Genomic DNA, 25,952 nt, shown 5'->3' on the forward strand with positions numbered 1-25,952 from the left:
AAAAATCGCGGTTGCTGCGGTTCTTGCATTCCTCTGCGGTTTGCTCGTCAATAGCGTGGTATTGCGATATTGCGGTTATCGCGACAGCCCTATGTACAACCTACTTTTTTTTTTTCTCTCTGCGACACTTTTTCCCTATTGTGTTGTCAATGTTAAACGAATTGTATCTTGAAAAGACAATTTTTGTACAACATTTTTATTTTCTCTTGACACTTTTTCCTACTGTGTTGCATAAAATATTAAATGAATTTTGTGTCTTAAGATAATTCATATAAATTCAAGTCAAGGTCAATCAATTCAAGACTCTTGACAAGGTGAATAAAAAATACAATTTTGTTCAGACTACACTTTTATTTGTCAGCCTATCTCTCTTTCTTTCAGTAGCGGAAATTTAAATGTGAGATTCTGGAAACAAGATCTAAATTTAGCGGGAACGGTCGGGTCGGGAAGAAAATTATTCTAAGCAGACAGCGGGTGAACAAAGAGTGAATATATAGCGGGAGCGGGTGGGTGCGGAATAGAACCTTGCGGGAGCGGGACTAAAAAAACAGTCCCGCGCAGACCTCTACTTTGATGAATAGAAATTACATTTTAAAAAAACAGCATTTATTAGAAATTGATCTTTTTTGATATTGTAAATGTCTTTACTGTCACTTTTAATCAGTTGCATCCTTGCCAAATAGCATTATTAATAAAAAATTTTTTTTTAAAATAATTAGTTAATTTTAATTAATTTAAAAAAAGGTACAGACCCCAAACTTTTGAACTGTAGGTTATTGCATGACAACATGAAGCCCAATTCACACTGAAACCTCATTGGTCCTGCTCTACCTAGCTGCATATTAAACATCAAATATATTATGATTGGCTTTCAGCATTGACATAAAAATGGCACATCGCTAGAAACTGGACGCTTTGCCCCTGAAGGGTCAGATTGTATATTGGTCTTGGTAGGGCACCGCTGTTGAACACTGTTGAGTCGTGACTGTGTGTGTGCCACAGGTTACTGAAGGGCACGGCGTATCACTGGGACCTGACTCTGTCTGGCTTGATTAATATTTTGATGTCTGTGCTGGGCTTGCCGTGGATGCATGCTGCGTTCCCGCACTCCACTCTGCACGTCAGACAGCTAGCCATCGTGGAGGAAAGGGTGGAGGGAGGACACCTCTACGAGACGTGAGCCCACACCACAAACAATTACACTCGCAATCAATCTGTGAAGCACAAACGTCATTCTAGTAGCTATTGGCACACTGTGCTTGGTTTTAAATGACTCCTCTGTGTGTGTGCATGTGCGTGTGTGTAGTATAGTGAGTGTGAAGGAGACGCGGGTGACCTCGCTCGTGGCTAACATCCTGATAGGTGTGAGCTTGTTTCTGCTGCCGGTGCCCCTGCAGTGGATTCCTAAGCCTGTGCTCTATGGGCTCTTCCTCCACATCGCTCTCACATCCATTGACGGCAATCAAATGTGCGACCGCATGGCTCTGCTACTCAAAGAACAAGTAAGTGTGTGCGCGCGTGTGTCTTTGATGAAAACAAAGGCAAATAAAAGTCATAGGTGTTCTACAAATAAGAACACAGAAGAGAGAGAGAGAGAGGAGCACCCGCTGTGCAAATAAAGCATCAGAGCGCCCTCTACCTGTCATGGATGTAAATGTCTTTGTACCAAGTGATGCATTTTGTGGCTGGATGCTTTGTGCATTTTTGCTGATCGGATAGATAAGTATAAATGCCCTCAAGAAGCATTTGAGATGGTTTAGGAGGTGGTATGAGATGCATATGAGATATTACACAAAGCTATAAAAGTCTTCAAAACAAAAGATCCAATACAAATTGGCAGAAAAAAATTAAGCACATCCCAAAAGCAGAATGATTTAGCAAAATGATTTTTGATTTGACCCAAATTGTTTGATATTTCTATTAACTTTTAACCGCTTAAAACTATTTTTCTTAACTATTAAGTTAATATACGTTTTAGTGCTCTCAAACGATTAATCGCATCCAAAATAAAAGTTTTTGTTCACATAATATACGTGTGTGTTCTGTGTATATTTATTATGTATATATTAAATACACACACATACAGTATATATTTTGAAAATATTTACATGTATATATTTATATTCATATAATTTATACTATATATAAATATATTTAATATATAAACATATAAACAAATTTCTTAAAATTATCAAGGTTGAAAGCTGTTTTTACCAGGATTATTTGATGTATAGAGAGTTCAAAAGAACAGCATTTATTTGAAATAGAAATATTTTGTTACATTATAAATGTTTTTATAAATGCCTTGCTGAATAAAAGCTGGCCCCAAACCTTTGAACAGTAATGTATTTCGGTTTAACTTGTTTTCATAACACGTACATACTAGATATTATTAAATTATTAATTAAATATATTAATATATTAAACACACTTGTTGATCTCATTAATAAGCTAGACTTAAACAAGTAATCGTAGATGAGATACAAGGCTGTAGCAACCACAAACTTAAACACTGTTTGCCCTATGGGATAAAAAGAGTAGAAAAATCTGGACATGTAATCATGGACTTGATCTCCATTCATTTGCATATTGCCCAGCAATAGATCTGATTTATATCCGTATTGTGGAGACTCGTGTATGTGACCAGTGTCCATACTGTGACCGAATCCCATCAGTCAAGATGCTCAGGGTTATACAGTTGTATTTATCTGCATTATGACAGCTATATCCTATCCTATTTTTCTTTCTTTTCTTTATCTCTCTTTCACTCTTTCTCAGAGGTCCTACCCTCCCACTCACTACATCCGCAAGGTGCCGCAGAGGAAGATCCATTACTTCACTTTCCTTCAGATGGTGCAGCTGCTTTTTCTGTGTGCGTTTGGGATGTACCCTCTCCCGTATATGAAGATGATCAATACACACACATACAGTATATATTTTGAAAATATTTACATGTATATATTTATATTCATATAATTTATACTATATATAAATATATTTAATATATAAACATATAAACAAATTTCTTAAAATTATCAAGGTTGAAAGCTGTTTTTACCAGGATTATTTGATGTATAGAGAGTTCAAAAGAACAGCATTTATTTGAAATAGAAATATTTTGTTACATTATAAATGTTTTTATAAATGCCTTGCTGAATAAAAGCTGGCCCCAAACCTTTGAACAGTAATGTATTTCGGTTTAACTTGTTTTCATAACACGTACATACTAGATATTATTAAATTATTAATTAAATATATTAATATATTAAACACACTTGTTGATCTCATTAATAAGCTAGACTTAAACAAGTAATCGTAGATGAGATACAAGGCTGTAGCAACCACAAACTTAAACACTGTTTGCCCTATGGGATAAAAAGAGTAGAAAAATCTGGACATGTAATCATGGACTTGATCTCCATTCATTTGCATATTGCCCAGCAATAGATCTGATTTATATCCGTATTGTGGAGACTCGTGTATGTGACCAGTGTCCATACTGTGACCGAATCCCATCAGTCAAGATGCTCAGGGTTATACAGTTGTATTTATCTGCATTATGACAGCTATATCCTATCCTATTTTTCTTTCTTTTCTTTATCTCTCTTTCACTCTTTCTCAGAGGTCCTACCCTCCCACTCACTACATCCGCAAGGTGCCGCAGAGGAAGATCCATTACTTCACTTTCCTTCAGATGGTGCAGCTGCTTTTTCTGTGTGCGTTTGGGATGTACCCTCTCCCGTATATGAAGATGATCTTTCCTCTGCTAATGTTTATCCTCATACCCATCAGGTGAGTACTGAAATGCCTTCAGCTCCCATCTGTTGTGTAGTGTGTGATTTGCTGTGCACGTGCATGCGTAATAAATGGTGTTTGCTAAAGCTCATATTCAAGTTCTCAGAAATGTACTCTTTGTAGTCATGTGCTTTTCATCTAGTTTGAAAAACTGTTGTTTGAAAATGTCATGTGGTACACATTTTGATAATTATTTTCAGACAAAATGAAAAATATTAAGTTAATAAAACAAATTGAACCAGTACTTTATTTTCAAAGTCAAATGTATTTTTAAATGCAAATATTTTGAATACTATATTTTTGGGTAGTCACAGAACATTATATTTTACAACCTAAACGTATCTTATCTGGTTAAAACAAACAAAAAACATCTGATATTTTAAGAGACTTACTGACCTTACTGACTAGGTCAGTCATGTCCTATTTTATGTTATTAATAGTTTTTTTCCCGTATGTTGGTTGCTCCACGTGATTTTGTTTGTTGCACCACATAATTTGTTAGCAAAAAATATTTCAAATATTATTAAAAATTGAAGCACTTTTGTGATTTCCTTTTCAATAATTATATCATTTAATTTCTTAATGCATAGTTATTCATTAATAAATAATTATAAAAATGTCATTAAAAATGCATTTCTTAATAAAAAAAATAATATAAAAAAAAAACAAATAAAAGTCAAATATATATTTTCTTAATTATCTGTTTGTATGTAATTAACATAATTTATGTAATATTGTCTCTGTTTCAGGAACTATCTGCTGCCCAGGATCATCGAGGCTAAGTACCTGGACATTATGGATGCACAGCGCATGTAAAGGCATGCACACTGAGCCTCTGAGCAAAGGACTCTGGGAATTGTATTTCTGAAATGCAAAACTCTGGGAGGAAAAACAAACTGATTCTAGTGTTTAACAGCAGACATTCTGGTGAAGCACTGAATGAGTAAGAGGGAGATTAGAAAAGAAGGATATTTGAAGATGCCTGTTCAAAACAGAGTAGAATGACAGACCGCTGTCTGACTGTTTGACTATTGACCTTGGTCAGTCACTGCTTCTCTCATGATCTAAATAGTACACCAAAGCCCCCACCCCCTCTCTCTCTAGTCTATTCTGATGTATCCATGCATCACAAACACTTGATTTATGAGACGTAGGAAACCATCACGCGTATTCTCGACAACTGTTCCATGACTAAATTACACAAGTATTTACTCCATCTCCGACCATAGTGTTCTCAACACAAATACAGCTGTTGAACAAGAGACTGACCTGAATCTGTAGCAATACCTCTTAATGCTGAACGTTGACGCGCACACACACACCCAGTGCAAAACTTCTCATACATCAAGTAAAAAAGCTAAAGCTGTCGATGGCAGATTTTCCAGCTCATTTTGGTACATATCAGTGCAAATAAGTAATAACGAAGTGAGCATGGACCAAAAGAATACACACATTTTAGGAAACTGTGTCTCATAGCAATACAGCGGATTATTAGAGGCTATCAATATTTTAGAGTTTTCTAAAGAGAGTTTTCTTTCGAGGTAATAGACTTCTAGTTTGGAGACCCACTGATGTGTAGAGAATGTATTCTAAGCGCTGGGGTTTCAGGGAAACGGAGAAAAACAAGCAGCATTTCTGCGGACCTTACTCACTGCTGAATGGACTCTGACATTTAAGCTTTGCACATCACAGGACACCACATCTGTGTACTTTCCCCAGTCACACACACACACACACACAGAGGCATGATTATAAACGATGCCCAAAAGAAAGGCACTTAAACGCACACTTTCATGTCTATCCATCTCACAATATATTTAAAACAGAGAAGGCATGCCTTTTATAAGACATCGAAACTTTTGATTTGTATTACTATTATGTAATTAGTTGTGCTATTATTAAAAGCAACTAGAAATAATTGTCAAATGAAGGTATAGTACCTTTATATCCCTACTTTATACTCGTTTATAGTTGTTTGCGATCTTTCCGAATAAAAGAAGTCGGAAGACGCAGATATCTGATGATTTTGACCCATCAAACCATGTTACATTCTTGGAGAGAGCGACGTTATAAACGAAGGCGCACAAATTGAGAAAAGACATGGTTTGACTAACTGTGGGCAAAAAAGTGAGCACCTGTGCACTTAATCATAGGCAATATGAGATTAGAGAAAGCTGAGAAGCAGACTCGACTGATTCTTGTCATGGAGAGCTTTAAGCTTCGGAGAGAGAGAGAGATTAGATGTACTGTTGAAAAAGTTGGTTTTCTCTTGAACATCTCGCACCACTCGCGTAATCAGCATTCCTGTTTGGCTGTTTCTCTCTCTATCTTCCCTGTAACGGTATCATAGTTATTCTCCTTGAGTCCAGACCTCTGGTGTAAAAACAACCTCCCTTCAGTAATCCTGTTTGTCATTGGACATCTCTTAGTATTTACTGTAATATTGAAGTATTCAGCTTTAATTTGTGATCGCTCACACCTGGGTGGGATATGTTGACGAGTTCTGTTCTGTGCTGTTTTTAATTTTTTTTTTCTAATCATGAATGTATACTGTGTAGATTTTTATATAGCACATAAAAAAGATCCATTGTCGAATTGATTTTGTCAAACAGATAAGCTAAATTTGTAAACTGCAATATGTAAAAACTATGGTAAATAAGAGATGTTTATTGGAAGGATTGTGTGGGTTTAATAGGGGTATGCTATACACTGAAATCTAGATCATTTCAAGCTGATTGCCAAATAAAGAGATATATTGATACCCATCTGTTTCAGCTCTCCTCTGTTTTCTATTTATAGTTGGTTATAGTTTCATTGCTAATTACCACAGTTAATTTAAAAAAAAATGTTTATTAATGTGTTTAAATGCTTTTACTACACATACCACAAATTAAAAATAATGTTGGCATAAACTGCCCTCTACTGGTCATGTTAAGTATAGTTAATGACAGCATTACAGATTCTAAGGGGGAATCGGTTCATTTGAACAATTCATCAAAAAAAACAAAAAACGGTTCAGCGGTTCTTTACATCACACGTGGTCCCTGATTCCTAGAGTGGCTGTAATAATAATAATAATACTTACAACCAAACCATATTGCACATAAGCAATTACCAGTGTTTATTGCGTTTTAGTTTTCATTTGATTATTGCAGCCTTGATTCGGCTCATTCAAAGGCAAGTCATTCTGATATGAATATATTTTAAATATGTTAACTCTCGGCTGGGTGTTGTTAATAAAATGCTATTAAAACCAAATTTCGTGTGTGATAAAAATAAAATAAACAATAAAGGCCAACCCAGTAATAAACCCAGTTTCAATACAGTTGTATCCTCTTTAGAAAGTTTAGTTTTACCATCACTACTGAAAACATATTTCTGCATGTGATTTATGATCAGTTATTAAGGTTACCTTCTCGCCCCATCAGCCAATCCTCCTCGGTTTACTCCAACTGTCATCGATTCTCATTACGAATCGGAAATATTGTCCGAAAGAGACGATTCAAGATTCAGTCGATGATTTGTTGACCGATTTTTTTCTCTCCCTCTAATAAAAAGATCAGACTTGATATTTTAAACCAATTGGATGAAAAGATCCGACTCAAACGGTTCGTGCAACTGATTCATTGAGATCCGACTCACGCGGAATCGGAATTCACTGTACTCTGCTCTGTTATGAAAACACCGTACTAATACTTATCTGACAGCTGATATGTTGAGCGTCCTTTAATATCTGTTCAGTTAAGCTTCTCTAATATCCCTCTGCTCGTGCACATATGTTATTGAGGCACGCATCTCGTTGTGTTGGTCGTGGAGGCGCTGTGTGATGAGGCCGCGGAGGAGGTGGGTTGAGTTTGCGGTGAGCAGCAGATCTCTCCTCCTCTCTCCGCCGGGGAAACAACAGTGTGTAGCGGCAGCAGGCGGCACCACGGCACTCTAATGGCTGAAGAGGCCAAAAAACTGGCAGCTTATGCTGCTGTGGACAACCACATACAGGTGAGATTGTGTATTTACCTTAGGTGCGAGTGACACATTAACGCTAACGGTACTTACATTAGTTTAACGTTAACTGGATAAACGGGTGCTTTAAATACTTTAGGAGGCGTGAATAAACATGCGTAGCAAACACGATGCTCGATGTACGTAGCGTTATTAAAATACGCGCCAACACTGCAGTAATGGTGTTTTGTATTTGCTTTGGCAGTTATAGTATGTAACGTTAATCGTGAGTATCCGCTGTGACACTTCAGCTTCAAACATGCTAGCTGGGATGTTACAGTGAAGTCAGCTAACGTTAGTAAGTGAGTGTGGCTCAGGTGGCATCAGTTGAGCACCTGTGTTTATTTACGCAGCAGGTTGCTTTAAACATACAGTAAGCTAGGCGATAAAGATGCTAATTCTGCTCAAATTAAACCTTTGGAAATGGCTAACTGGTGCAGTCTGTGGGTACTATAAATAATTAATTGTTTGTAACACACTAGGGTCAGTTGAGTGATTAAGGTGAATCTGGTAAAAACTGGACTAGCAAAGTGAACTTTGGTTTCTGCAAACCTCACCTGACTCTCGCATGCTTCCAAATTGAGATTAAGCTTGTAGCTTGTAAAACAGTCATGAACACTTTTATTGTTGTTGTTGTTGAGATGCCTATTAGATACATTTAGTAACATGCTTAAATAAAAAAGTAAGAATTATATACCTACTTGAAAATGAATATAAAAATTGGTTTGACCTCCTGAGGTGTACATTTTAGCACTTCATGCATTCTCTGAAAACCAAACCCATGACCTTGTTGTTTCTAGCGCCATGATCAACTGTTTGGGCTAAAGAATATTTCCTCAAGGTTAAGCACCTCCTTTACTGACCCTGTTGAAAGAAATAAATGAATTCAGGCTTTATTATCAGTGTTGTGGTGGTCTGATGTATGACTATATTTGGTTGGGTTGGGTTATGCTTATGCTATAAAATGTGACTTTTCATTTCTCTTTCAGAATAATCAGGTAGTTGGAGTGGGCAGTGGCTCAACTATCGTCTATGCTGTGGATAGGCTGGGTAAGACATGTGATCTAATACTACGTACTCATGCTTAGAGCTCTTAACAGTGATAATTAGTAAAATATGTTTTCTTTCTAGCTGAGAGGGTCAGACAGGAGAAGCTGAATATCGTGTGTGTTCCCACGTCTTTTCAGGTCAGCGTTCATTCATTTGGAGCTTCATTTAAAACTAGAAAACTCCTGTGTTTTATAACTAACTTAATTGAGTTGTGTTGATCCAGGCCCGTCAGCTGATTCTGCAGCACGGTCTCACTTTGTCTGATTTAGACAGGCATCCTGAGGTGAGTTTGGGCCGAGACGGCATGTGGACGGGCAGCTGGAATGGGTAAAAAAAAAAGTAAAAAAGATGATTTAGACAACTTAACTAGCTTAGATAACATTATAGAATGGAAAAGTTTAGTAAAACAATGCTATGTTGGAAAGGGCAATTAAAATATATGATTTGACTTTGATGCTGGAATAGCAATAGGTAACATTTGTTGGGCCGAAATAAAGTAACAGCTTTTTGCCAAAAAACTTTACTACGACTGGATTAATTTATCACATGAGTACCCATGACACCCTGAATAGCATAAAGAGTTCAGTTACCCAAATTTAATTACATCAGCTTTCCCTAAACTGGGTTTTTTGTGAACCCCTGGGGGTTTATGAGGGAACTGCAGGGGGTTTGTGAATTAATGAAGAGCTAACAAATAAATCAAATTTTGATTTTGAGAGTCTTTTTTTTCGTCTTTTAGCTGGATGTAGCGATTGATGGAGCCGATGAGGTTGATGCTGCTTTGACGCTGATTAAAGGAGGAGGGTATGATTGGAAAATTAAAGTTTAATTCAAGTATTTTTTCCATTTCTCTTCATTTGTGTGAAATCCCTGAGGTGTCATCAGGTCTAGTGTCATGTCCTTTTCTTTTCCTCCCTCAAAACAGAGGATGCTTAACCCAGGAGAAGATTGTAGCTGGCTGTGCCAAACACTTTATTGTCATTGCAGACTATAGGTATGAATGTGGTGTCTAGCAGATGTTTTTATCCAAAGTGACATTTCCCAGAAAATCAACCCACTGTGCACTATTGTTTGAACTACAATATTTGGTATATATTTAGCATCCCATAATTACTGCTGATCATACTGCTGATCACTGCATGTAGTGAAACAGTGGTAATGTTTCATCATAACCCAGCCTGTGATTGCTAGAATTATACGAGAGTCTTCCACTAGAAGTTGAGATGTGTTTGTGTGATGTCGTTTCATTGCTTGTGTGGGTAGAAAGGACTCGAAGGCTCTGGGGCAACAGTGGAAGAAAGGTGTGCCGGTGGAGGTCATTCCCATGGCGTATGTGCCTGTGTCCAGAGCCATTGCCCGGCGCTTTGGAGGAGAGGCTGTGCTGAGGATGGCAGTCAGTAAAGCTGTAAGAGAGTCTTACTAATGGATCTTGAATTCCATCCATTTGTGCTATTTACGTTTTTAAGGGTTCTTTTTTTTTTTTTTTACTTCTTATTATAATATACTTCTATTACATTACATGTAAAACAAAATCAATGTCCTGCCCTAAAATACGGACTCCATGATTTCTCTGATTTAATTTGAATAACTCATTCAACCCAAAGAACTTGGTTTATTGTTGAAAAGAACTAAGTCATCACATTTGTGTTGACTGCACTATTTAGGGTATTATATTGTAGTATACAATATAATACTCCAACACCAGTGTTGGAGAACAACCCAACTGTGACCCAGTGGAAATAGAACCTGCTATTTTGAATGAAGAAATTATATGTGCGATGCAACAGCTATCAAACAACAAGGCCCCCTGGGTTTGACCGTATCCAAGCGGAATTGCTGAGGCCAATTCCACCTGCAGCCATTAAAGCAATTTGCCAAAAGGTCTGAGAAACCAGGAAGTGGCCAAAAGATTGGAAAAGGTCAGTTTTTATACCAATACCAAAGAAAGGTGATGCAAGGAATTGTAGCAACTATCGCTCACATAAGCAAAATCCTTCTAAAAATCCTTCTGCAATGCCTACTCCCAATCATAGAAACAGAACTACCTGATGTGCAGGCTGGTTTCCGTCGAGTTCGTGGCACATGTGACCACATAGCAAATTTGCGATGGATCATTGAAAAATGCAATGAATTTCAAAAAGATATCTATATGTGTTTCATTGACTACAGTAAGGTCTTTGATTGTGTTGAACATGATAAGCTATGGAAGGTATTTCAAAAATTGGGAATATCACCTCATCTGACCCAGTTGATAAGATCGCTTTACACAGATCAAGAAGCCGTTGTTCGAACGCAGTATAGCGACACAGAATGCTTCAGAATTGAAAGGGGTGTGAAACAAGGGTGTATTCTCTCCCCCTTTCTTTTTCATCTTTATGCTGAAGTGATAATGAGGAATTCATGTCTGGAAGATTCTGACATAGGTGTGAAGATTGGAGGCAGAAATATCAACAATCTTCGTTATGCTGATGATGCAACTTTTTTTTAGCAGAAACCGAGGATGCTCTGAAACACCTTATAATAGCAATTCAAAGGGAAAGTGAAAAGATGGGACTCCACCTGAACATCAAAAAGACTAAAATAATGTCTACAGCTGGATCTGGATGGTTAATTAACGTAACCATCAATGGAGAGGAAATTGAATGCGTTAAGGAGTTCTGCTTCTTGGGATCTATGATTGACCAAACCGGCGACGGTACACATGAAATAAAGCGTCGAATATCATTAGGACATAATGCAATGCTAAGCATGCAACAAATCTGGAAGAGCAAAGACATCAATCTTACAACCAAATGTAGACTAGTTCAGGCAATTGTATTTCCTATATCAATATACGGATGTGAAAGCTGGACTGTGAAAAAAAACGATCGAAGGAGGATAGACGTCTTTGGGTTATAGTGTTGGAGAAGGCTCTTGAGAATACCATGGACAGCAAGGGTTTCCAATAGAGAGGTCCTGAAGTGTATGAAACCAGAGATGTCACTTGAAGGCAAAATTACAAAACTGCGTCTTACCTTTTTCGGCCCTGTTATGCGAACAGCTTCACTAGAACATGCAATGATGCTTGCCATAGGTAGCGGAAAAACGAAAAGAGGCCGCCAAAAAACACATTGGCTTGATATCATTAGAAGTGACACAGACTTAGGCATTGAACAGTTGAAAAAGAAAGTAGAAGATCGGAAAGCATGGCGCGAGTTGGCCCATTGGATCGCCAAGAGTCGGATACAACTGAATGGCTAATCATCATTGTACTGTAGTATAGTATATTATTCTTTGACATGCTCCCTATCTTGACTTGTTTTGTTTTTTTCCTTCTAAAATCTTGCCTTGACTTTCCCAGAAAGTAGCATTGTACCATGTAGTGAATGTAGTGGGCTTCTATGAAATGGATGGTCTAGTCATCTGATGATTTTTCTTTACAATGTTGAACTTTAGGGTCCAGTGGTTACTGATAACAGTAACTTCATCCTGGATTGGAAGTTTGAGCATGCAGAGAACTGGAAAGAAGTCAACACAGCCATCAAGATGATCCCAGGTCAGTACAGATGAAAACCTTTTCTCTATTGTTAAAAAGTTTTATTTTTTTATTTTTAGAAGAAGTCTGTTCTGCTCACCAAGGCTGCATTTATTTGATCAAAAATAGAGTAAATGGCAATATTGTGAAATATCATAATTTAAAATGACTGTTTAAAATTAATTTTAAATATATATTTAAACATGTAATTCATTCCTGTGATGGTAAAGCTGAATTTTTAGCAGCATTACTCCACTTATCAGATATTCCAATACCCAACAAACAGCGATTCAATATTAGGCTGTTGCCATTGGTCAGTGTCTGTTGGTGCAGTGTGTACTGGCCTTAATATGCTGATTTTGTGCTTAAGAAATGTTGAAAAACTGGAAACTGTGATACTTTTTTTTTTTTTTTTTTTAGAACTAAGAAGATCTTCCTCTGCTCTTGCGATAGACCAGCCTGCACACCTCAAGTGCCGTTCAAATACACAGACTCTGGCAGCTCTTTCCCTACAGGTTATCTTATTTTCTGTTACAGAAACCGTCAGACGTCTGATCAGTGCCTCTCATGTGGCTGTGCACATGAAATATGGATTTTCACACAACAATGCAACATTAGATCCTCAGATCCTTCAGATATACCTGTTTTTCCTCTCATATCCTCTGTCTGGACAATTCTGCTTATGTTGGGCTGGAGTCTACAGAGACTGTCCATACGGTACATCTACAGTGTTAGTTTGCCTTCTGTGCTGCTTTACGTAGCCATGAATGTTGTCTTACATGGGCGTCTGTACAAATGTATGAATATCGTGGCCTCCGTCTGTGCCTCCATAAATTTATATTTTCACAAAGCATAGTTCCTAGCCTTACAAATGCATGCAGCTTTTGAGAAATTCTCAGTCACACCCTATTGCATCGTTAGTATAGTGTCTGTGGGTTTGTATGATCATTTTGAATCTGCTTTGTTGATTATGACAGATTTCCTCAGACGCTCCAACGTGAAACCTCAAGCAAAACGAGTGGCCTTTGCCAGCACACAGCGGTTAGTTTAGTTCAGTAATCAATCATTTCAGAGGATTCTGCCCCTGGATAAAATACACTATTTGAAGTTGTGAAATGCCACTTGGCTTTTGATATTGATTTTGTTTCGTATAATTTTTCGATGTGCCTGTGGCCACGAACACTGTTGTTGAGGGATGAAAGCAGCGGTGAGTTGGCACAGCTTGAAAGCCTTATCTTCTGTACATGTATTGATCAGTTCTGTTAATGAAAACTCTTCACAGAGGTCACTGTGATTTTTTGGGTATGGTGCTACTTAAAATACCAGCATGTGTTTTACTCTACCAATTTCACTGTGATACTAAGGTTTTCAAATGTTATCAAAAGAATGGTATTTATTGAAATATAAATCTTTTTTTATAAATTTATAAAATTATAAATATTTACTGTCCTTTACTGATACTTTTGATCAATTTGATGTCTTTGCTGATTAAAATATTCTTTGAAAAAAAAAGTACCAACTGCAAACCAGTGAACAGTAGTGTATGTATTGCTAAGCACAAATGAATGTTCTCTCTCTTTTTAAGTTGTGAAATGCCACTTGGCTTTTGATATTGATTTTGTTTCGTATAATTTTTCGATGTGCCTGTGGCCACGAACACTGTTGTTGAGGGATGAAAGCAGCGGTGAGTTGGCACAGCTTGAAAGCCTTATCTTCTGTACATGTATTGATCAGTTCTGTTAATGAAAACTCTTCACAGAGGTCACTGTGATTTTTTGGGTATGGTGCTACTTAAAATACCAGCATGTGTTTTACTCTACCAATTTCACTGTGATACTAAGGTTTTCAAATGTTATGTTCTAGACTGAAAATCAATATTAAAACCGGACCAATCAACTATAAAGTATCTTGTTAGTTATTTTGCATTTCATACTTTATTTAACCCGTTTTTTTTTATGCCACAAGAAAGAACATACAAAAATCAATGCCAGGGGTGAGTATGATTGAAAATACAGTTACAGGTAACAAAATCAGGAAAACATTATAAAAACGAGACAGTGAGACAGTTTTAAGGGCTTTATAACCAGTGTGGCTCAGTTAACAGTTACGCCAAACACGGGTTAAAAGATTATTTAACAAACCACAAGAGGGCGCCATATACATTTCGCAATGGCCAGCCTTCATGACTACAAAAAGTGAACAGTGAACTAGAATGCTGAAGTTGCCTAAACTATTTATATTATTTTAGAAGTGTTATGGTTGTTAAGCTGTAATTACAAACCGATAAGTGACGAAATATAAAATTAAAGAACAATACTGAACTTACTACAATTTGCGCAACGGATGAGTACATTACTCTTTTCATACCAAAAGTCCCGGAAATAAAACTGTCAAACATGACCTCACTTTTATCTGCAAACAAATGGCCACGTCGTTATATCCATCCTTGTACTTTTTACCCAATCAAGTTTCGCTCAGAACGAATTAGCAACGCCCCTCTGTTAGAAATCACAGTAACGATGATTTTGATTGACAGCTTGTCAGGCCAATGGGTTGACTAGACTTCTTTCGCGGCTTCCGTAAACATACCAGTGAAGCATGTTGGAGCCAACACTACTATCTTGTTGGCTAAAACTCTACGGTGTGGCCAATAATATACTTAAGAAGATGGCCATACCCGCTCTGGGCTGCCTTTCCTCCCGCCTATATTTCTGGGTGACAAGAAAAGCGCCCAATGGAATGAAGAGGCTAGAGGGCCGACCACGTCAACAGACTGCACTGTAAAAGACAGTTGTAGGACGCAATCAAAATCTGCTTAGTAGACGAGCGGTGAAGATTGACAAACGCTAGCACCAATCAGCACACACTGCAGGGATTTGCTTCCATGCTCAGCCAATGGGCGTTTGGATACGGGGCGGGGCTTGACGTTACCACGGCACGGCCAACGTCAAGTATAAAGGGAATAACATGGTGCTGTTGAGTGCATGTTTACGTTAAGAGAGGACAACAGAAAGAGATCTAATAGCTTACGAGTTTAATTGTAAAACGCCTTTTATAGACTAGTTTTTAAAATTCACTTTATTTTGGTATGTGATTGTCTAACTACTCATGTGCCACTTGTCCCAATGGAAAGGGGGTTTCAGTTTGGAAACGTATGCACATCCCTGCTGCTGCTGCTTGTTTTGAGAACGTTAACGGTTACTTTGCAAAGTCAGTCTCTCTCAGAGAGAGAACTCGAAGTGGCTCCGACGCCAAACACCGAGACGGCGGAACATGCTGCCGTTATGGAGCGGCCACTGGACAGCGTCGGAGGAGCCCCTGGCATCGGAGAAGTGACCGTAGAGGACGACGAGTACGGCTCGACCGGGGAGAGCGAAGAGCCGTCTGGAGACAGCGACGCAAACTTCCACAAGCAGCGGAGGTAAGTTAGGCAGTTTCCACCGAGTCATAGCAGAAGTTTTCGGGTTGTCTGGGCGTGACACGCTTTTTAGGTTGTCACGTTGCGTTCTGTAGTCTTATTCAACTTTAGTAAAGTTTGCGTAAGGCAGCCGAGCTGGAGTTCGTGATGGGCGGACGTTTGCAGCAGTCGACCTCTCCCCGTGGGGCCAAGAAGAGGGTATAAATATGTGCAAATATTTGCATTACCAAATGAAATCCGCGTGACAGCATAACATTTTAGATCGACTTGACGCTGCCATTTATAATATGGCTACTTGTACGCAAAAATCTGTTAAGTTAGAATTTTTTTCCTGTTACTATGGAGATTCAGATGACTGACAGCAGTCTCAGAGCCAGTGCAGAACGCTTATCTCTCCTATCGCACTCGATGGCTTGAGTGTGTGTTTGTGAACTTAAAGAGCACCTTATATACTCGGACTGCCTTATGTTATATAAACGGAACTGTTTTCTGGAGTTCGAAACTTGTTTTACTGCTGTCGCAGCCTGAGGATGCTCTTCCTGTCTTGAGCACTGCTGCAGTGTTTTGAGTGTGGGCGTGCGATGCATGTCAGCCTGACTGAGTCTGACTACAATGTTGTTTGTAAACACACTTAAAGACGCCAAAAAGCGACAGTTTACTGTACCAGTGGAGGAGAGAGACGTCTTTTGAACTGTAACATTAACAATGCCGTTTTTAATAGGTTTGTACGGGAGATATTTTTTTCAGACATTAGTTCTCTATTCTATTCAAAGGAAGCCGGTGTCCGTCGGTAGACTGCGGTCTCTGGAGGCTGCGCTGACGCACTTTAAACCGCTGCTCAGCGCGCAACTACAGACGCGCACTCCAACTTTCCGGATGTTTTGTTTTTGTTTGTGGCGGGAATTAGTCGTTCTGCTCTGCTGATTGTGATATCAGTGTGTTACCGCATCCGAGCCCTCTGCCCCACCTTAGAAAGAAGCAGTGTCGAATAGGTGGATGGGGAGCTCGAGGGTCTTGCTTTAAAACTAATTGAAACTGTTTTGGTGCTTTAGTTTGTTGTTTTTTTAATCTAACATTTTGTCTAAGACCTTTGGAGCTTAAAGGTGAATGTTTTTCGCCTACCTTTTTGGTGGAGATACTGGTTCTACAAATATGTCACAGGAGCTGATAATATCATTGGGAACACCTGATCTGCTCCACTGCAGTAAAAAATCTCTCACACCTTGCCTTACCATCGACATGCTGTCACATCGATGTGTGGCGCACCCATTAATGGAGGATTTTTCCAAACAAGCACAAGTTGGCACGACCAGAGTCCGGTCCTGATAATTACAGGCTCAGGCTTTAGAATAAGAGGTGAAATAGAAAAGCAACAACACATCGAAGTACCTAGAACAGACTGTGTTCCAAAGATGAAAATAACATGAGAAGGAGCAGGAAACCCTCGCTTGAGTTACAGCGAGGAATTTTAGGGTGGATATGGTTTGCCAGTGCTGAGGATTCTTCTAAAACCTTTGAAGGCAAAAGACGAACAGTTCTGTTACATCTGAAACATGTTATATATAGATTTGACTCCGGTATATGGTTATGTTCAGGAAGTGTTGAAGCAGACACCTTTTGGAACTTATCAAGAAATATTTTATTGATATCTTGTAAATATTTTTGTGCTAATATTTTGTTATATTGTTCTTTTTTATATATAAAATATTCTAATATATAATTATATAATTTAATTAATTAATTTATTTATTTTTTGAAATTATTTTCATTAAGTTAACTAATTTAACTTAAGGGGAATAAAATTTACACAAAAAAATACAGATTTTGCTTTTAAGGGATATTAGGGATGGTTCACATGAAAATGAAAAATTCTGTCATTTACTCATTTACTTATGTTCTACTGAATCCAAACCTGTACAACTTTCATTCTTCTGTGAAACACATGTTTTGTGTAAAGATGTTTTGAAGAATGTTATTAACATAAACAGTTTTTGTTACAAACAAAAGATAGTCTCAAGAATTTTAAATTTTTACGTAAACAATCCCTTTTCATTAAAAGCACAAAATCTGCAATTTTCGTGCAAAATTATGAATAATTGAGACATACACTTGCACATTTGCAATTGTAAATTTTTGCTTTTGAGCTTTTAATATGAAGGGATATTTGACCCAAAAATGAAAATTCTTGAGACTTTTGTGGAACATAAAAGAAGATATTTTGAGAAATGTATCAGGTTTCTTCTTTGGAAGTCAGGTCACAAAAACTGTTTGGTTAATAACTTTCTTCAAAACATCTTTGAATGAATGAGACATGCACTTGCTCTGGTATTGCTGATAGCAATGTAGCAGCAGTTATCTGCACACCTGCATGGCACGGACCACCTCAGTTGGATATTGAAAAGGCTGCTTGTTTTAAACAGCCTAAAGAAGAGAAAATTCATATATTTTGCAGGTTATAGAGGAAATAACAAAAAATATCATGCATGCTTTTTGCAACTCTGCATCAACCACAAAGTCATTTACCCAAGAAACAGCAAAAAAAAAAAAAAAAAAAACGTAGTTGGGGTTTATATGAGTGTCAGCTTCCATGCACTACAAGATATGTTGAAAATGATCAGTGCAAAAAGATGCTTTATCTGTGTGTATGAATAGCCCGCTGGAAGTCCAGTTTTAAACACCACTTCAGCGATGCTTTAATGTGAAGTTCCTGGGACTTTGTCTTGACAGTAGTCATACATCACTGGAAGGAGGGGCTGGTCTTTGTTTCTGGTGGCATAGTTATATGTGTCATGCACACTCGAGGGAATAGTGTGTAGTGTGTTTAACACTGCATTGGTTCGGTATCTCTACAGGGTTGAGAGTAGCAGCTGCCTTCACACCTGCTGCCAAGATAAAACACTCGCTCACACCTCTACATGTTCCCCCCCATGTTCCTCAATATCAAATCATCTCATGCATTTATGTGCAGTGTTCAAGCAACCATCAATCACATGTAAACAAACAAACAAGTGCCTGGCTTTTATTGATAATACATGAACCAAGAACCAGACCTTTGTGCTCTCTTCTCAGTAACACAGCGATGATAATCATTACCCTCAGGCCTTCCCCGTGACATGGAACAGTTTTACTGGGGGATGGTGTTCTCCTGGGACAGTTTTATGTGTTGCACAGCATGGTCCACTGGCAAATGGGAGTCTAACCCTGGAGAGATCTACTCACAACAAAAGCAAAGATTGTGGGGAACACTTGTAATAAAGATGCTCTCATCAACTTGTTGTTACTCAGTCCATTAAGCCTAGTAAAGGTGGAAGAAAAACAACAACAACATATTGTAAAGATCTTCCAGACTCACCAAGCAACCAACCACATGCCAGTTCCCAGACTGCTGTTAGAGCAAAGACTAGGCAACACAATTGCTGTTTAAATGCACAGATAACTGAATTAGTTTGTGGTACGTATGTGTTCTCCTTTAAATTGGTTTGGCGAACAGGATCCAGGTATGGCCTATAGACTAATGTAGCTCAGCTTTGCCTCGGTGTGTGTATTTTTGGACTGCTGGTGATTCCTGAGGGACCTTTTGGGAGGAACACTTCGCTTGAGGTGCCCTCTCTCTTACACACACAAATACACACTCACGGTGATGCCGCTTCTCCACTGCCTGGTGCAAACTCTGCCAGACGTCTAGCTCCAACTGCCTACTGCTTAGCAACAGCCAATCAGAAGAGCTGAGCTGGCAAACTTGTTGGCCAATTAGACGATTGGAAGGAAAAAGTGCTCAGAATTTGAGTTGGAAGAGAGAGAGAGAGCAGGAGGGAAGGAAAGGGTAGAGTTCGTGCGCTTGTTGTTGTGAGCTTTTTTTGTCTGACTTGATGGTTAGGTAACTAGCGAGAGACTGTCAGATTCGCTTTATATGATCTCATGATCTGGAGTGAAGTTCATCACTTTGCGATAAGACTTTATCATCTTGTAATCAGAACCAAACTTAGCATGTTTTTATGCAAACTTTACCTGAGCACTTTTGAAATTTCTCACTTCAAACAATTAAAATAAAACCAGTTTTATGAATGGCTCGTTTCTTTTTTAGGATGTCGATTCTGTGTTGTTGCTCTTAGCCATGTGGCAACGCTTACTCCGGACCTGCTTGATTTTTGCTCCGTTTGTGGTTTGATTCTTTTAAGCCGTTTCTTCATTCGTTGCAGAGGACACACCTTACTGCACTGCAGCAATGGGTGGGAAGATGGGAGAGGTGTGGCAGAGGGAGAGATTGGGGAGACGAGGAGGGAGAAAGTAAAGGGGGGGCATCGAGACCCAAAACCGAAGCTTCATTCGTTGCAGAGGACACACCTTACTGCACTGCAGCAATGGGTGGGAAGATGGGAGAGGTGTGGCAGAGGGAGAGATTGGGGAGACGAGGAGGGAGAAAGTAAAGGGGGGACATCGAGACCCAAAACCGAAGGCGCTAGGACCCTGTAGTCAGGACCTAGGCTTTTCTGTAGTTTGGTTCCTCACTGCTTAGCAACAACAAATCAGCCACCTAGATCAAGGCCAGGACTCGTCCAATAGGACGAGAGCAGCACCATGTGACAGAGTTTTGATTTCTCCGCACCGCGCACATTAGAGAGATAGAAACAGGAGGAAGATGATGAGAGTTAAAGAGGAGTGAAATGACAGTGACTTGTGCATGATGGAATTAGTTTGTGTGACACACGCCTTTCATGTTTTCTCGTGCAAGTTTGTGGTGGTATTTTTTTTCAAAGCGAGTGTCGGAGCTTATTGAAAAATCATACAGGTGTGCTCACTGTTTAGTTTCATAATCAAAATCAGCTAGAAATGCTTTTCTGTGCAATTGCTGTACTGCAGTTTTTGCAGGATGCACCAAATTTAGCAAGGTCAATTGAGATGGCAGAAGCGCTTATAGTTCTGCATGGAGATAGCAGCTTGGGCGTGTCAGAACGTGCCATGGAGTCAGAGGACAGATTAAGCATTCTCACACACTCACACACACTCAGACACACTGTGTAAATGCTTTAATCAATACGTGGAGAAAAACTCTGCATGATGGAGGAGACAATGTTAGAATGAATGCAACTTTCTTTAATGGGTTGCATTAGCCTTAAAGTCATAGTTCACCTACAATTTTTTTCCTTTGTGGAAAATAAAATATTTTGAGAAATGTTTCTGTGTTGTTTGTACAAGTCAGTTTGAGTCTTATTTTTCTAAAATATCATCTCTTGTGCTTGGCGAAAGAAAGAAATGCCTACATGTTTAGAAAGATGTCGAGTAAATCTTTTGGGTCAACTGCCCCTTTGAATGCTGGTTATATTTTCTTTTTTGTTATTAATTTGATTTATTTTTATTGTTTTTCTGATCATCTTTCTCTTTTACATTAGAACACACTTTGTCATGCAGTTAGTCACAGTTTTTTGGTCCATTACACATTCAACAAGTAATGCACATACTGCACTTTTTCCTCGTGGTGTGTGCATCTAAAGGTTTGAATGTTCTAGTGAGGGTTTCTTCTTTCTGTAGTGTGATATACGGGTATGGACATCATGTTTGTGTACTGCGGATGTTGCCTGGGGAAGATGGTACCTCGAAATGCATTGCCGAGTGCTTTGTGTAACGCTCCATACCGAGCTCTGCATGCTACTGCAGTGCTATATTTTATTGTGTGCTCACTTAAGCAGAAAATCCCTTTCACTTTGGAAACTCAGTGGATTCTGGAGTCTTTATCTTGTCTTTTTTAAAAGATGCCCCTTCTAAACTGTGTTTTTGGAGACTTTTATTCAGCAGAACTTACACTTATACAGAAAATGCATGTGCAATATTTAGGCTTTTGACTTGGTTTTAACTCTTCAAAGTCTTTACTTTTCAGTTAATTCTTATGACAATTTAACTGAAATTTAATTTTTAAATGTATATTAAATCAAAGAAAAGTTTTATTTATTTGTTGTTTTTATATATATATATATATATATATATATATATATATTACACACATGTCTCTCACCATGGTGCTAAAATAAATAACCAAACAAGAAAGGATATGATGTGTTTTGTGGCTGTTTTCATGCTATAGCCTTATGTTATTCAAACCTGTATGTATTGTATATTGTATGTATTTTCTTCTTCTTCTGCAGTGCACAAAAGGAGATATTAGAGCATCAATGTAAATTTTTAAGTCAATAACTTACATTTCAGTCTGTTCCTCTACTAAAGCTTTCATGTGGGTTCAGAAGATCTAAGGTGCGGTCGCATTAACGAAAACTTTTTGAGCAAAGAAGGTCTATTGTCGCAGTGCATGAAGCACGGCTTATCCAGAAGTCACTTCCAAACCAAGCAGCTTTATAATGGTCAACTTCACACATTTGAAGCTCTACAAACTTAAATCCGATGTGAAATCCATGTGAGGACGCATTCCCAATTCCTATTGAGATGACTGCGTTTTGTCTGCAGAATTTCACCCTACAAATGTAAATTTGCCTGCACCCTTAGAAAAAAAGTGTATGGATGTTTCTTTTTGGAACCTGATGAAAACTCGTCAGTCCCTATGAAAAATAGCAGCCTGGACATTTTTTGAAACGTCTGCTTTTGGGTTCCACTGAAAAAAGATTGGGTTTGAAAGGGACGGTGAAAAATGACAGGTTTTTAATTTCTGAGTGAACTTTTGCTTGAATCACATTGCTGTTTGCTTAATTGCCGTATCAGGTTTCTGCATGTCATCCATGCTGAACAATTGTGTCTGCACAAAGTACTTTACTATACTATGTTAACTCGCCATGAATTCTGCGGCTTCTCCGCAGGGGTGTGCCTCTGTTTTCACAACTTGGCCACGTGCTCCCCATGCCCCTATTGTGCGCGTGTGTTTTGCAATGGTACTTGCTAACTCACACTTGGCTGATAAGAGCTGCTCGCTGTGGCGTGGTTACAGTGGGCTTTTTATGTCCATTGGCTGGTGTTTTTTAAAGGAGTGGTTTCTGATTGAAAGTGCAGAAACGCGTCTAAGCCCTGATTGGCTGAGGGAAGAGGAAAGCCTCGTGTGATTGGACCAAACCCCTCGGATACCCTAGTTGTTTCTTTTTTTTTTTTTTTTCTTCCATGCAGTCTGTTTACATCAGGTCTGAGTTGAGAATCTCTTGACTTCCTCTGAGAGCGAGACGAGATAGTAAGTGAGAGCGAGAGGGAGGGATCACAGGTGTGTGTGGACGTGCACTTAAGGATCTGTTTGTGTGTAAAGTGCTAAGTGTGTTAAACAGCATGACAAGAATAATGTTGAGAGAGGCAAAAGGGTGAGTGTCATTTGTGAGTGTTCAGGCACACTTTTAAAAGGCTTTAAGATAAAGTGAAGCTGCTTTAACCGTTTACATGCAGACATTTGTGTTGTTGAAAAACTTTTTTTAATTTCCTTAAAAATAGTAGAGCATATATATTGACATTGGCTATAAAATTTATATTATATATGCGCTTTTGTATTCAACACCATTACTTTGCCCTGCTGATGGTCATAAATTATATGCCAGATGAGTAAAAAAAATCATGTGACTGAGACAAATAGTAAAGAAACAATGTAGAAAATTGCAAGTGCAGTAAAATGCAATAAAATACAAAAAAGTAAATAAAAGTGAACATATATTAAAATGAAGAGGAAAGTAAAATGTAAAATGCACAAATTACAGAGAGTACAAGAGTATGAGTTTAGTTTTAGTGTACTAGGCCTACATTATCACAAAATTACTTAAATTAATTTTGTGTGCATTTACTTTAATTACATCTCATGGCACTTTTTTATGCTGTTTGTTATAATATAATCTACACAATTGAATTGGTGTCAGACAAACTGTTGAATTTTTTTCAATTTAGTTTTACAATTTTTCTCAAGTGTTTTTTCTTCTATTTTAGTCCCTTGTACTCCTTTTTATTTTTTTAAATTTTATTTCTGAGGTTAAACAGCCTGTGGAATACACTTACTCTTTGATCTCATCCAGAAAATGAGATTTGTTATTCTTCCTTTATTCTCTCTCTCTCTCTCTTAGTCTCTTAGTTTTTTTTCTTTTTTCGTTCCCTCAATCAATCTTTTGGCTGGGTGGGACCTGTGTAGTGTCCTCATTCATTCTCACAATGCCCACTGCTTAGCAACAACCAATCAGCCCTCACATTTTTGGAGGGGCCCTCCAGCCAATCAGGAGTGCTGTGCCATAACATTTTCTGCTCTTCAATCCTATTGGAGAATGAGAACAAATGGTGTCGGCCCAGAGCATTGGATGAGCAGAACTGAAGTGCCCTTAAATTCTGACCTCATCAGTGTTGATGTCTGGATCGATGTGCTAACTCTCTTTAGACTTGATCAAAGTGACTCCCTCGCTCTTAGTCCTACTCTCTACCCTGCAGGTGCGTTTGCCCCTGTCCATTAAAAAGTTCCCTGGCACTTTAGCCGTGAAGTGTCCTGTGTAGACTTCAGTTCTTGTTAGCTTTTATCGCATACTACAAAAGAACAAAAAGTTTGTGATAGTTTGGTGTGCACACAGTTTAATCTCCCAGTTCTCTTGCCCAATTGTAGGCGTTATAGACTTTTAAGAGTTTATGGGTCAAATCGCCCTTGTAATAAATCCAAAACTATCTGCCTTAACAGATGATAAGATAACACTGTAGTTTAGGGACCAACTCTCACTATTAACTAGTTGCTTATTAGCATGCTTATTCTTAACATATTGGCTGTTTATTAGTGCTTATTAAGTACATATTATGCATGACCATATTCTACATCCGTGATCCTACCCAATACCTGAATTTAACAACTACCTTGATAACTATTAATAAGCAAATTAGGAGTTTGAGGCAAAAGTCGTAGTTAATAGTTTGTTAATCGTGAGAATTGGACCTAGATGGATAAAGAATTACTACTTTCAATGATTTTACAACATTTTTGATTAGATTACAATATTGTGTAAAATAAGTTATTTATTTATCCATATTTTGACATTATATTGGCTATTGGCCACCCTACACCTAAAATATTGCCAGTGATATTATAAGAACTTGAAGATTTATTATTATTATTATTATTTCTTTTGACAATTCATTTGGTGCTGAGAACTTTACTACCTACTTCAGTATGTAGGTATCCACAATATATAATGTAGGCTAACCATACATTAATAAAACCACTAAAATAAAAACACTAATAATTTAATACCACTGTTAAATGTCATTTGAGCAAATTTCAAAATGAACATCAATTGTGTTTCATACTGTATAGCTGTAGGGTCACATAGTTTATTTATTTTAAATTGATTTAAAATAGTAAATTAGTAAATTTATTTAGACAAAATAGTATTTTAATATTGGCCATGTATTGTTATTAGGCATTATTTATATTGGATATAATTCATATACATCCTATAATCTCTATGTCAAACAAATTTGAAGATGAAGGGAAATGTCTAGTGTACAATATAGAGTGATGGAAACCCTTGTCACTTTATGTGAACCTGTGTGTTTCATGCGTTTGACAGGGCTCTGGTGATCATCAGCACACTTGATGGGAGAATCGCCGCTCTGGATCCTCTAAACCAGGGACGCAAGCAGTGGGACCTGGACGTGGGCTCAGGATCTCTTGTGTCCTCTAGCCTCAGCAAACCAGAGGTACTGAACACATTTTCTCACAGCCTTTAAAATACACCAGCTAATGCTTAATGACCAGCTGTGTTCTGGTTAGAAGTATTAAACACTTTCTTGTAGTATTTTGCATTGTGATTCAACATAAGAAGGTTTTCTCCCCAAACAGGCACATGTTTGCCTGTTGTTCATAAGAGTTTGAGTAAGTGTGTGTGTGTGTGTGTGTGTGGGAAAAGGTGATGTTTGTTTGAACCTCTTTACCCCAGAAGAGAATGAGACATTGCCCAAAGGAAATTGAATCTGAAACAAGTTGCACACACACACACACACACATAGATCACAGACTCATACTCTCTAGAGACTGAAGACTAGCCTGGAGGAAGAGCGTTAGGCAGGGATGCGCTTATGCGCCTGTGCGCATGCACACATTTACACAAACACACTGACAAAACATTGACGCTACACTAACAGGCTTCTTCTAATTAGATTTTTGTACATTGTTACACATTTGTTTGATCCATGCTAAGAATTGGTGGTCATGATCTGTTTTTACTGTTATTA

At 38.1% G+C, this 25,952-nt stretch overlaps 3 protein-coding genes across 5 annotated transcripts in view; all 3 read left to right on the top strand.

Moving 5' to 3' along the window:
- The window catches only part of LOC107747581 (sodium bicarbonate transporter-like protein 11), an 88,673-nt gene extending 83,145 nt beyond the window's left edge, over positions 1 to 5,528 (top strand). For 2 of the 3 annotated variants that reach the window (XM_016562177.1, XM_016562176.1), the window contains 5 exons: positions 1,003 to 1,176; positions 1,307 to 1,502; positions 2,779 to 2,907; positions 3,752 to 3,792; positions 4,545 to 5,528. In XM_016562177.1, coding sequence (XP_016417663.1) covers positions 1,003 to 1,176; positions 1,307 to 1,502; positions 2,779 to 2,907; positions 3,752 to 3,792; positions 4,545 to 4,611 — 607 coding nt within the window. In that variant the 3' untranslated portion in view covers positions 4,612 to 5,528. Of the gene's footprint in view, positions 1 to 1,002; positions 1,177 to 1,306; positions 1,503 to 2,778; positions 2,908 to 3,622; positions 3,793 to 4,544 lie in introns of all 3 variants that reach the window. The other variant, XM_016562178.1, reaches the window with a different exon arrangement.
- A 1,963-nt stretch (positions 5,529 to 7,491) lies between these two features.
- Positions 7,492 to 12,403, top strand: rpia (ribose 5-phosphate isomerase A (ribose 5-phosphate epimerase)). The gene is made up of 8 exons (XM_016562179.1): positions 7,492 to 7,791; positions 8,784 to 8,844; positions 8,926 to 8,981; positions 9,068 to 9,127; positions 9,584 to 9,648; positions 9,770 to 9,838; positions 10,108 to 10,249; positions 12,280 to 12,403. Exons 1-8 carry the CDS (start codon positions 7,735 to 7,737, stop codon positions 12,391 to 12,393), a joined length of 624 nt encoding a protein of 207 aa, XP_016417665.1. The 5' UTR covers positions 7,492 to 7,734; the 3' UTR covers positions 12,394 to 12,403.
- A 2,826-nt stretch (positions 12,404 to 15,229) lies between these two features.
- LOC107747580 (eukaryotic translation initiation factor 2-alpha kinase 3-like) overlaps positions 15,230 to 25,952 on the top strand; it is a 31,991-nt gene continuing 21,268 nt past the window's right edge. Inside the window, exons 1-2 of the mRNA XM_016562175.1 lie at positions 15,230 to 15,779; positions 25,289 to 25,418. Of these exons, the coding sequence (XP_016417661.1) occupies positions 15,484 to 15,779; positions 25,289 to 25,418 (426 nt within the window). The 5' untranslated portion in view covers positions 15,230 to 15,483. The remainder of the gene's footprint in view (positions 15,780 to 25,288; positions 25,419 to 25,952) is intronic.

The sequence above is a fragment of the Sinocyclocheilus rhinocerous genome, unplaced genomic scaffold, assembly GCF_001515625.1.
Source record: "Sinocyclocheilus rhinocerous isolate Xijiao unplaced genomic scaffold, SAMN03320098_v1.1 scaffold469, whole genome shotgun sequence".
NCBI lineage: Eukaryota > Metazoa > Chordata > Actinopteri > Cypriniformes > Cyprinidae > Sinocyclocheilus > Sinocyclocheilus rhinocerous.

What these genes read in the sequence shown, in the direction of transcription:
- rpia (XM_016562179.1), top strand. Translation starts at nt 7,735, where the DNA reads ATGGCTGAAGAGGCCAAAAAACTGGCAGCTTATGCTGCTGTGGACAAC. An exon ending in ACGCTGATTAAAGGAGGAGG is followed by an intron (nt 9,649 to 9,769) that starts GTATGATTGGAA and finishes CCCTCAAAACAG; the next exon opens with AGGATGCTTAACCCAGGAGA. An exon ending in GGATGGCAGTCAGTAAAGCT is followed by an intron (nt 10,250 to 12,279) that starts GTAAGAGAGTCT and finishes GTTGAACTTTAG; the next exon opens with GGTCCAGTGGTTACTGATAA.